The sequence below is a fragment of the Scyliorhinus torazame genome, chromosome 6 (assembly GCF_047496885.1).
Source record: "Scyliorhinus torazame isolate Kashiwa2021f chromosome 6, sScyTor2.1, whole genome shotgun sequence".
NCBI lineage: Eukaryota > Metazoa > Chordata > Chondrichthyes > Carcharhiniformes > Scyliorhinidae > Scyliorhinus > Scyliorhinus torazame.
The window spans coordinates 273,085,296-273,098,017 of NC_092712.1; the positions used below are offsets into that span (position 1 = coordinate 273,085,296).

At 47.5% G+C, this 12,722-nt stretch overlaps 1 protein-coding gene across 3 annotated transcripts in view; it reads left to right on the forward strand.

The window, feature by feature from the left end:
- Positions 1-12,199, forward strand: part of cdkal1 (CDK5 regulatory subunit associated protein 1-like 1) — a 979,997-nt gene extending 967,798 nt beyond the window's left edge. For all 3 annotated transcript variants that reach the window (XM_072509703.1, XM_072509704.1, XM_072509705.1), the window contains one exon: positions 11,698-12,199. In XM_072509703.1, coding sequence (XP_072365804.1) covers positions 11,698-11,874 — 177 coding nt within the window. In that variant the 3' untranslated portion in view covers positions 11,875-12,199. The remainder of the gene's footprint in view (positions 1-11,697) is intronic.
- The last annotated feature ends 523 nt before the right edge of the window (positions 12,200-12,722 follow it).

The following is a 12,722-nucleotide window of genomic DNA, read 5'->3' on the forward strand; positions in this document are numbered from 1 at the left end:
TGCAAAATAATTTAAAAGGGCTGTGATATCAAATAAATCATCTATACTTCAAATCAAAAATTAGAGGTTATGTTGAGCACCACTTTGGTGAATAAACGCTTGGTCATTTTTAATTTACTTAATTGCCAAATCTGGCCCAATAGTGTAAATCTTGTCCAAATGTAATTACAAAAATATTGTGACAATTACTACACTGGAGGCTCTTCTTTACGCCCTTGTTTTCTTCATTTTATAATAATAATCTTTATTGTCACAAGTAGGCTTACACAGCAATGAAGTTACTGTGAAAATCCCCTAGTCGCTGCACTACGGCGCCTGTTCGGGTACTCGGAGGGAGAATTCAGAATGTCCAATTCACCTAACAAGCACGTCTTTCGGGATTTGTGGGAGGAAACCAGAGCACCCGGAGGAAACCCACGCAGACACAGGGAGAACGTGCAGACTCCGCACAGACAGTGACCCAAAACCTGGAATTGGACCCGGGTCCCTGGAGTTATAAAGCAATAGTGCTAACCACGGTGCTATCTATACCCTACACACTACTATCCCTGGCCAAGTTGGCGAGTGGGTAACTTTTTTCCCCTCAATATTGTTCTGAAACTGACCACTGGCCCCAGTGGCGGATTGTGGTGATTTGGTGCGCGAAATAAGAGCCTCTATTCAATACCATCCCATGATAGCATGGCTAACTGTGGGAAATTGGTATGTGAAATATTGTGGCACAAACCCATGCCACAGGATGTTGGACTGCACAGCATTTAAATCAAAACTTCTATTTGAAGCAAAATTAAAAGTGTTCAGTCAAGCAGTTTCCACTAAAAAGCTTGCCACTTTTTTCTTAAGGAATTGAGTTTCAGGCAGGATAATACATTAACAATCCACCACTGTTAGTGCCACAATGGTTAGCCATTGGCAGATTCAGAAGTGGTTTCATCCAATGTCATTTAATTTTACCTTAAAATAGGTTCCAGTCAATTGTGTAATTGGTGGCATTTCAATTTATAAATTGTTGAATGTCTATTAAATTCTTTCCTCATATCATATGCTGGAGCATATACTTCCTTTTATCTGTGGAATGTGCTAATTAGCAGAAATTGCCTGTCTCTGGGGCAGCTTTAATTAGGCATTTAAGCCAACATTCTAAAATATAGCAAATTTTAAGCATATATAAATTAGTACAAGAGCTTCTTCTTCAACCTAAAAAGGACATCCTATAATTTACATTTTATGTCCCAGTCTACAGTCAAATACCAGAATTACAAATTGGCCTTCAGGTAATGACACATATTCTCCCATTAAAACTTGTTACATAAGAGTGATGATGCTTGCAGCAGGGTTTTGAGTTCACACAGAGATTTGACCTTTTAGGATCTTAATGGAAAACTGGTGAAAGAAAATAAGTAACTACAGTTTTGAAATCAATCCTGTTTACAAGTTGAATAAATATATAACAATAAAAATGCCATTGGGATTCAATGAATAAAAATCTTGATTTCCAATCTGGCAGTAAAAGAAAAGCATTGGACAGGGATGCTCCTTTACAAAAACCAACAAGAAAAGGAAATAGCAGCGCCATGGGACGGAATCTTCCCAAAATTGCATCGAGGGGCGAGGAAAGCAGTGTGAAACTCGCCGGCTTCACAGTCGCCTTTTCCCGCCTGATTTAACGGCACTGTGTGCAATTTCAAAGTGCTGCCGAGGATCACACTGCCAGCTGGAGGGGCGGGGCCCAAAGGAGCCAGCAGCGCCGGGAGTCTGAGGTCACAGCACCATGTTTAAAGGGCGCCTCAATCTCAAAGTTACATTTAAGGACTCCTCCCCACACATGGACATCGGACCCCCATCCCCTATGGATGTCAGGTGTTCTTCCCCCCCCCCCCTCCCCTACATCTCCCACCCATTTAGAAGGGGAACCCACCCCCCCTTGTTAGTGCAGCCTCTGATGGATAAGGGGGGGAAAGCCCCTCCCCCGCCCCCACCTCCACATGCAGAAGGGGACCCCCCTATACCCCATGGATAAGAGGAACCAACCCACACTCCGAAGGGAATCTCCCCACGCACCCCCCCCCCCCCCCCAACCATGCCAGTGCCACCAGGCAGTATCCCCAGCCTAGTCAGGGGGCAATGCCCAGGCATGACCCTCAACTCCTAGGGGATACAGGCCCCTCCACACCCCCAGCGTGGTCATCACGACTGGAAAAGGTGCTGCCAAAGGGGGCAGGTGTCACAGTGTTAAGCCCAGTAATTAGATCGTAGTGCATTAAAATGTATGCAAATACAGGAAAGGCATGAACCTGATTTTGTCACCAGTGGGCAGGGGGGCAGATCTCAAGCTGAGATCTCGCTGCCATGAATCCTGTTTTCGGCGCTCGTGAGATTTAGTGGCCATTAGGGATTTATGCCCATGATTCCGCCCATAATTTTTTTTTTGTTTCTGTAAAGCATCAGGAATTATACTATTTTGGATTGTGCTGTGGTCCATTGCAGAGTTTGTAAAATCTACTCTCTTGATAATTCCATCTTCTGACTGTCAGAATTATGTAACCAGAAAATCTGTAGTGTACCCTTGGGTTTGGTTTCCTCAAACAATAATTGCTTGACCATAGATTTCTATGTTTTAGATCCTTTTGACTTCTTCACTAAATCATAATATTACTGGCCTGCCTTTGTTGTCTTAAGGAAACACTTGTCAGGAGAGCCTTGAGGATTATGTACAAAATTGATGTCATAATTGAAAAGGGGGTGGGGGGCAGGATACAAGTGGGGGGGTTTCCCCTTATCCACTGGAGAGGGTCCTAAAGTCTGGGGGCGCTGGAATTACCTCAAACTCTGCAGCAGTCAACTGAACATTGAGAGGTAAAGCGATGAAGGTGAACATATTTGTGAACATATTGGAGAATTGCAAGTAAAGGACAACACTCTCAAAAACCTACGATCAATAGGGAAAATAAAGGAAATAGACCAGGTATTTGTCAAGTTGAAGTTCCATGAAAGGATGTTACAATTGGTCGAATATTCCTATTGATGGTCATTGTATCATGTTAGTTCACAATTGTGTTGTACTATACAAAGAATAAGGTTAAATAAGCAAAACATTTTTTGCTAAAGACCTGATAAATTAAGGTTAAATAAGCAAAACATTTATTGATAAAGACCTGATAAATACATTTCCCTGATCAACTCATGGGGAGATGACTTTCATCCAAAATTGGCATTCTACCCGCTATATGAAAATGGCCAATTAAGGATCAATTAGGTTTGTTATCAAGCTGGTCGGCTTCATGCCGACATGGTTTCTGGGGGTGGTTGGGGGGCATTATTGTTTGTGTTTGTTTTATTCAAGCTTATGCAGTAAAGATTCTTTTGCTGTTTCAAATTAATCTTTGAGTCCTGCTGGTTATTTCTTGCCCTTGGTTCTTCCATGCATTACATTCTTTAAAAGATTATAGTCTATCAAGTTAGAACCTAACTAGCATCAGACGTGTCCAGTATTCTCATTGCTGGGACCATAAAAACCTGATGCTGCTTCTCATCCAGTTGTCTATGAGCCTCGACTGTGCAGTAAGAAGCAAGAATAGACAGGAAAGGTTTACAATAGACAAGAAAGGAGGTTTACAAGAATGGGTAAGAAGTAAAGAGGGGCAAATCCCAAAAGATATCAACTGTAGCGCTGAGAAACATCCCGCTATCCAACAGCATTTTGCCGTTTATTTTGGCCTTGGAGATTCTCTCGCCGAGGCCGCACTTATGCCAGCAGGAAAGGCTCCTCGCAGATCAGAAGCCATCTTGGAAGGTTGCCCCCCATCTTTCTCTTTCCCCCACCCCCTCCCATTTTTGTGATTCCCACCACCTTGGGGGGGGGGGGGGGAACCCCCCCCTCACAGCCCCAATCTACCTGTCAAGGCCCCCCCCCCCGACCCCCTTCCCGGGCCTGATCGCTGGCAGTGCCAACCTGGCACCCTGGCAGTGCCAGGGTCGCACTGCTGGGGTGTCAGGCTGACGGTGCCAAGTGACCCAGGTGTCAGGGGGAGTGCCAGGGTGCCCCTGCCATGTCCCCAACCACCCAGCATCTGCAAAGGCCTGAGAGACACCCCTAGGTTCCATCACGATTGTTCCATATTTGTGTCGACAAATACTAAACGCCGCCCTGGCGAGATCTCCCAGGCACAGCAGGTGAGTCCTGGGCGGCGGGTGAATCTGGCATCCAGGTATTTCAAATATTGAGATCTGGATATCCCGTAGCGAGGTGCAGATCGCATGGGGCGGAGCGGTTCGCGATCTGCCCTTCGCGGAGCCTGATTTGGGGTTCACGCGCGATTCACCCATTGCGCCGGGCACAAGGGGTCGCTGAATCGAGCCCATTATCTAAAATTGACAAAAGAAACAATGGAGGACAGAGATCTAGTAGTTCACTTTATTAACTGAAATAAGTAAACTCTCTTTCAGGGTAAAGCAGACGAAGATAAAGTCGCCATAGTTCCAGATGACCACAGGCTGCTTGCCCCTTTGAGGGGGAGAGCTGACTGGTGGTGATTTAACCTGAGAATCACCACACCTCAGGCGAGGGGCAAGGTTTTTTAAAAAATGTTTTTATTGAGTTTTTGGCATAGAAAACAAATATAAATATGGACAAACAGTGGGAGTTAAACAAGAGAATATAAGAAGTAAAACTAGAACTATTTACACATAGATTGGTTTTGACTATAGGTACATCCCATTTTCGCCTTCCTTTATTCCTTCCTGATAGTGTTTGCTGTGGCGATTGTGGCCCCTGCATTATGCTTCTCATCGGCTTTCCCTTTGCTTTTCTTCCATTTGGTTCAGGTTGTTGTTGCCCCCCACCACCACCCCCTATGTCTCCTGGTTCTTTTGTTGGGCTTGGTTGAGTTCCTTGTTCCCCTACCCACCTGCCCCCCCCTTCCTTACTGTGTCATGGCTAACTATCCTAATCCTTGGCTCCCTAGTTGTTGGCTACAAACAGGTCTTGGAACAACCTAGTGAATGGCTCCCACGTTTTATGGAAACCTTCGTCCGACCCTCGGATGGCAAATTTAATTTTCTCCATTTGGAGAAATTCCGACAGGTCGGACAGCCAGTCTGCAGCTTTGGGTGCTGCTACTGACCGTCAGCCAAGCAGGATTCTCCGGTGGGTGATTAGGGAGGCAAAGGCAAGGGCATCGGCCCTCCTATGAATAGATCTGGCTGGTCTGATACCCCGAAGACTGTCACTCTCGGGCACGGCTCCACCCTCATCCCCACCACTTTGGAAATTGCCTCAGAAAAGCCTGTCCAGGACCCAGCATGTCTGGGGCAAGACCAGAACATGTGGACGTGGTTGACCGGGCCTCCTTGGCACTGTTCGCACCTGTCCTCCACCTCCATGAAGAACCTGCTCATTCGGGTTCTGGTTAAGTGGTCTCTGTGTACCACTTTTAGCTGCATTAGGCTTAGCCTTGCATATGTCGAGGTGGAGTTGACCCTGTGCAGTGCTTTGCTCCAGAATCCCCACCCTATTCAAACCCCAAGTCCTCCTCCCATTTCTCTCTTGTCTTGTCCAGTTAGGGGGGTAGCGCAAATGATTAGCATTGTGGCTTCACAGCGCCAGGGTCCCAGGTTCGATTCCCCGCTGGGTCACTGTCTGTGCGGAGTCTGCACGTTCTCCTCGTGTCTGCGTGGGTTTCCTCCAGTTGCCTCCCACAGTCCAAAGACGTGCAGGTTAGGTGGATTGGCCATGATAAATTGTATTTGGTGACCAAAAAAGGTTAGGAGGGGTTATTGGGTTACAAGGATAGGGCTTAAGTGGGTCGGTGCAGACTCGATGGGCCAAATGGCCTCCTTCTGCATTGTATGTTCTATGTTCTGTATGTTCTATGTTCTTAGCAGCCGCCCGTACATGGCTCCACAGTTTCCTTTCCCTAAGGTACTTGCGTCCAGCAGGTCCTCTAGCAGTAATTGTCGTAGTGGTCACGGAAACGTCTTTGTTTCCCTTCGTAGGAAGTTTTTGAGTTGTAGGTACCTAAGTTTGTTTTCCCCCCCCCCCATCAGCTGGAATCTTTCTGTCAGTTCCTCGAGTGTTTCTTAACCTGTTGTTGGTGTAAAATTCTCTCAATGTCAGTGTCCCCCTGTCCTGTCTCCACCTTTTGAAGGTGGTGTCCATTGTCGCTGGCATGAACCTGTGGTTGTTGTAGATGGGGACTTTAACGGACATCTCAGTTAGCCCGAAATGTTGTCGCAGTTGATTTCATAACTGAAGTGATGCTACCCCCACTGGGCTCGTTAAATATTTATTAGGTGGGGGTAGGAGTGCCGCCATGGCTAGGGCAAGGAGAGAATTCCTTCTGCAGCCACCCACTCAGCTTCTGGCTCCTTTATCCACCCCTTTACTCTCTCTGTGGTTGCTACCCAATGGGAATATTGCAGGTTTGGAAGGGCTAGGCCTCCAATGGATCTTGTTCTCTGCAGTACTCTCTTTGGGATCTTTGCATTCTTCCCCCACCCATACAAACGCCATAATCAGTTTGTCCAGTGAGTTGAAAAAGGCCTTGGGGATGTAGATCGGGATGGATCTAAACAGGAAGAGGGACCTGGACAGTAGGTTCATTTTGATTGTCTGCACCCTCCCCGCTAGGGAGAGTGGGAGTGTGTTTCATCTCTGCAGGTCCTGTTTTACTTCCTCCGTCAGGCTGGTCAGGTTCCACTTGTGGATCCCTGTCCAGTCGTGAGCGATTTGGATCCTCAGGTAGCGGAATTTGTGCCGGGCCTGTTTGAATGGCAGCCCCTCCCCCTTGCAGGTTCACTGGGAAGGTCTCGCTTTTGCTCAAATTAAGTTTGTAGCCCGAGAAGGCACCAAACTCTTGCAAGAGCGCCATGATTCCTTCCATGCTGCTTCGTGGGTCCGAGATGTAGAGGTGTCGGTCATCTGCATAGAGCGAGACTCTGTGCTCTCTGCCTCCTCTTCAGATCCCTTTCCAATTCTTAGCCGCCCTGAGCACGATCGCTAGGGTGAACAGCAGCGGGATAACTGACATCCCTGCCTTGTGCCTCTATGAGGCTGAAAGTCCTTAGAGCTGGTGGTGTTTGTCCATACGCTCGCCGTGGAAGCGTTATACAGGAATTTCACACAGGCAGTGAATCCCTTTCTGAGCCCGACCTGCTCCAGTACTTCTATGTGGTACTTCCATTCGACTCTGTCGAAGGCCTTTTTAGCGTCCCAGGAGACGATCACCTCCGGTGTTCTCTCCCCGGACAGGGTCATGATCACGTTCAGCAGGCACCTTATGTTCGAAGTTAGCTGCCTACTCTTGACACAGCCCGTTTGGTCTTCTGCAACCACCTCTAGTACATAGTCCTCCAGCCTTTTGACGAGGATCTTGGCCAGTATTTTTGCGAGATGGGTCTGTAGGAACCGCATTCTGTTGGGTCTTTGTCTTTTTTAGGTATCAGTGAGATTGAGGCTTGTGCTAGTGTAGGTGGCAGTGTGCCCCTCGCCAGTGAGTCTGTGAACATCTCCCGCAGGTGCGGGGCCAGTGCTGTCACAAATCTTTTTTAGAAGTCTGCCAGGAAACCATCTGGTCCCAGCGCCCTCCTCGCCTGCATGGAGCTAATAGTCTCCATGACCTCTCCCAGATCTTCCAGGCCCCGTTTCCTGTCCTCACCCACAACTGGCATGTCCAGTCCATCAAAGAATTGCTTCATCCCCGAGCCCCCTGCTGGGGCTCCGATGTGGTAGAAGGCCCCTGGTAGAAGGTCTCAAAGGCTTTGTTGACCTTATCCGCCTCCACTACTAATTTGCCTTTGATATCCCTAATCTGTGCAATTTCCCTCTTGCTTTCTCAATTGGTGAGCCAGCAGGCGGCTAGCCTTGTCTCCATGTTCGTACAGAGAGCCCATGCCTGGCGGAGTTGGTGTACTGCTTTCCTCGTGGAGAGCAGATCAAAGTCTATCTGTAGCTTTTTCCTCTCCGGTTCTACGGTCGGGGCCTCGGAGTATCACCGGTCTACTTCGAGTATGGAGTCGACTAGCTGTTGCCTAGCCGCCCTCTCTTCCCTATCCCTTCGTGCATTATAAGCGATACTTTCTCCCCTGATCCCAGCCTTCAGTGCCTCCCAGAATGTGGAGGGTGAGACCTCCCCGTTCCGATTATTGGTAATATACTCGTCGATGGCCTGTGATATTTTCTCGCAAAAAGCCTTGTCGACCAGGAGGGCAGTGTCCAATCTCCAAGAGGGCGTTGGGCACCGCCCGTCTCCAACCTCACATCCATATAGTGTGGAGCGTGGTCGGAGATTACGATGGCAGAATATTCCGCTCTTGCCAGCCCTGGAAGCACCGATTTCCCCACTACAAAGAAGTTGATCCGTGTATAGACATTATGTACTTGGGAGAAGGAGAACTCCTTCTCCCCTGGGTGGGTGAACCGCCATGGGTCCACCGGCCCCATGAATAGTTCCTTCGCCATGTTGGAGGTCTTTCCATTTTTGGGATTTGACCTGCCTGTTCGTGGGTCTTGTACACAGTTAAAGTTCCCCCCTCCCCCATGATCAGTCGATGCGTATCTATGTCGGGAATTTCCATGGTCTTCTTTATAAACTCCGTGCCATCCCAGTTGGAGCGTACACGTTCACCAGGACTACCAGAGCCCCGTCTAGGACACCACTGACCATGATGTACTGTCCCCCTGGGTCCGTAACCGTCTTCGTCACAGTGAACACTGTCCTCTTATTTAGCAAATGGCTACTCCCCTGGCTCTTGTCCTGTGGCAGCAATGGTTGGTCTGTCCCGCCCAGCCCTTCCTTACACGCAGTGGGTCCTTCTCCCTCAGGTGTATCTCTTGGAGAAAGACTATGACAGCTTTCATGTTTTTCAGGTGGGTGGAGACTCTGGATCTTTTCACCGGACTGTTAAGTCCCGTGACGTTCCAGGTGACTATCCTGATGGGGGGTTTTGACCCCCGCTCCTGTGGGATTAACCATACTTATCTGGTGGATGTGCCCCTGCACTCCGTGGTTTCCCTTTGTTAGGGGGCCGCCAAAATGGCCACGGTCACTGTTCTCCCCATGAGGTCGGGCCCTTGTGCTCCGGGATTTCCCTTTGTCCAGGGGGCATCCAACATGGCTATCAACTGTGTGTTCGCCATGAGGATGAGCTCCTGCAAAGGGTTCCCCTTTGTTCAAGGACCCTCTAAAGTGGTTGCTTGCAATGCCATCTTGTTCCAAGTCGCCACGTGTGGCCTGTTGTAGCCAATCTAATGTACCTCGTCTCCAAAACGAGGCAGTGTTCTCCCATGTAAAGTGGTCGCTGTAGCAATGGTCTACTGTTGGCTGTACAGACTGTAAAAGGGAGAGAACATTTTTTGTCAAAACATTGCATTATAAGAGTCTCATGCTGCGGGCTCTTCATCGCTGCCCCTGCTGCCGTTTCTCCAGTCCGTTCTCTGCGACGAACATGTCAGTGTCCGCAGTGACCGTGAAAAAGTGCTGCCTGCCTTGATACGTTACCCAGAGCTTGGCTGGGTGCAGCATTTCTGTACAGCACAATCTTCGTTTTGTTAAATTCGACCCGGCACTTGGCCAGGTCAGCTCCAATATCCTGGTAAATCCGGATCCTTTGACCTTCCCAGCTCGAGTTTTTGGACTGCCTGACCCAGCACAGAATTCGTTCCCGGTCCTGGTACCGGCGCATTTTTGCAATTATTGCCCTCGGCTGTTCCCCAGTTTTGGGCTTTGGTCGGAGCGACCGGGGCGCTCTTGTCAATTTCTGGCGGGTTGGGGAAGCTGTCTCTTCCCACCAGGTTACCCAACATTTGGGCCACGTAGTCTGTGGGATTCCTACCTTCGATCCCCTCCGGTAGGCCCACGATTCGCAGGTCCTGCCGCCTCGACCGGTTCTGATCCTCAACCTTTCCTCTCAGGTTGTCTTGTGTCGCGACCAGCCTTGCCACCTCCTTTTCCAGGGCGACGATCCGGTCGCTCTGGTCCATTGCAGCCCTTTACAGATATTTAATCGTTACCTCCCGGGCCTTCAGTCATTTTTTGGCTTTGCCCAGGGCCACCTGAATGGTTGCCAGAGCTTCAGCAACCACACCTTTCACCGCAGCTTGTATGTCCGATTTTGTTTCTTCTCGCTGTTCCTTCAACTCCCTTGAGAGGAACGTCCACCATCCATCCCCTGGTGAGGGGGGCTTCTTGTGTGGCGGGTTGGTTCCTCTTGCTCTGGCAAAGTTCGAGTCTCACCACCTCGTGCGCTGGTTGGCTCAGCCGATTGCTGTTTGTCCAGGCTTTTCCCATCCCTGGTCTCCACTCATCCTCTGGACTGGCTGTTGTTCGGCACCTTTCCTTCTTCCTTCGTTTTGTGAGTGGTGTGGGGATAATTTGTACTGTTTTCAGGTGTTTTTTGAGCAAAAAGAGCCTATTTTTCAATTTTGTGGGAGGAGAACCACCAACTTCTCAGTGCATCCCCGTCACCAGAAGTCCTACTCTATTGCTTCCACACGCTGCCACAGCACACTTCCGGTCCGGCAAGGGGCAAGGTTGTGAAGGTAGGGCCTTCATGAAGGCGGGCCTTCAGGGTAAAACAAATGCAGGTTAGGTATCCATTTGGCGTGAAGAGTAGAAGTCAGAGGTTTTTGTTCCTGATTTCTCCCTGTTTTGCTCTCTAATATGTGCACAGACACTAATCTGGGATTGCTTTGACCAATATGTAGTCATGCCCAGAAATATTATAGCCGAAGGAGCCTACTTGATTGACAACTGCTGTCCATATCCAAACTTGAGCCAAGTCCCATTCACTTTTCACCCCTGTGCTCACTGACAGACATTGGCTCCCAGTTATACAAGGTCTTCACTCTTAAATTCTCATCCTTGTTTTCAAAACCCTCCAGCGCTTCACCCGTCTCTACCTCTGGCGTATCCTCCAGCCCCATAACCTTCTGAGAATACCCCCTTATTTTGGCCCATTGAATATCCTGTTCTTCATTGGCGGTTGTACCTGTAACAGCCATGGCCATTCTTTTGGAATTCTCTCTTTCCTCCTTTAAGACACTCCTTAAAACCAATGCTTTGACAAGCTTTCTTCATATCACCCTGCATGCTGTGTATCAAATGTTGCTTTATAATGCTTCTGTGAAATGCAGGTGAGTGTTTTGTTAAAAGTACTATTTAAGTACAGATTACTTTTCAGTTTTCATGTTTAACTGATCTTATTTTGCTCTGGTTGACCAAGTGTTATCATGATAGACCTAACTGCCCTTTTAGGTGAAGAACGCCATAGCAGACTCCAAAATGTAGCTAGCTATGTAACGAAAGCAAAAATACGGCATTAACAGATGACCTATGATGAACTAAAATATGTGTATCATCTTGCCAAACTTGATGGGGAGATCGATAAATTTTGCTTTCTAATCTTCTGAAGTTACACAGCCTAACGGCCATTTGTAATGTGATTTTGTTCTGAAAAGACTGCCCAGCCTCAGGGTTCGATCTTTTGTGCTTTCTCAAATTCAGCAGTGACCCTCATAAATGGTGACACCAAATAAAGTGAAATCTCTCTCTCTCTCCCTCCATTGTTAAATAATCTCTCTCTCTCTCTCTCTCAAACAGTGAAATAGTCTCTCTCTCTCTCTAACAGTGAAATAGTCTCTCTCTCTCTCTAACAGTGAAATAATCTCTCTCTCTCTCTCTCTCTCTCTCTCATATCTAGGAAATCAAGACCCTGAGTAAGAATGGCACAGCCCTTCCTGCACGTTGCACTGGTGAGAGGTCCTTCAGTGCAAGCCTGTTTCCTTGGAACGTGAAAGGCCCAAGAGTAAAGATAGTGTCTGTCAGCCTGGCTGTGTTGGCAGTGATAACGGCTGTATCTATGGCGATATTCAGATAGGTCTTTTGATGTCAACTGAGCAACCTTCCACCTAAAAAGAGACCGGAGAAATGTAGGCTCAGTATTTGCCAGAGTACTGAGGACACTTTAATGCGTGGTTGAACATCAAAGACTAACTTTTCATTTTATTTAATGTTATCCTGTTTAAGGAACATTGGCAACATTTTTTACATTTTTTAACATGGCTATTGCAATGCAAGATAATGCAGTCATGTGTACCTTGTTAGCCAATGAGAAGAGTATTTTTATTCACACTGTAAAATCATCTGTGTTCATGTTTGAGATTTTAAGTGTACAAGACTCAATAAAATATGAGTGATTTGCAGTTCCCTGGCCAGCTGTTTGTGTGTGTGTAACTCTGTTCTCTTCATATGTTTACATTCTCAAAACATCACGCCAACACCTACTATTAGAATAGGTGAAACCTTGCTAATGGGTGCAGACACAAGGAACACGCCACCTTGCATGACCTTCACCACTGGCAAAGTGAAGACTTTAATAGAAACAGCAGCAAGCCTGTCAGCTTGTGTTTACAGCATTGGAGCACAGGAACAAAATGACCTGATGAATGTGTGCCACCTCGAGCAGCTTTTTACTACTGTTAGACTAGAACATGGCTTTCACAAACCATCGTATTTTATATAGAATACGACAAACCCGTTACTTGGCACATTCCTGTGAGCCTGCTGGGCTTGCAAGTCAAAGAACACAGTTAATGATCATAATTAAAAATATATTATTTTTTCCATTGTTTTAATTACACTGCTTCTAATTAGATTTTTGTTAACCAGATGAACAGGGTCAGGCTGCATTTTGCCATTTAAATACTGCTAAATTGCATTTGGTGC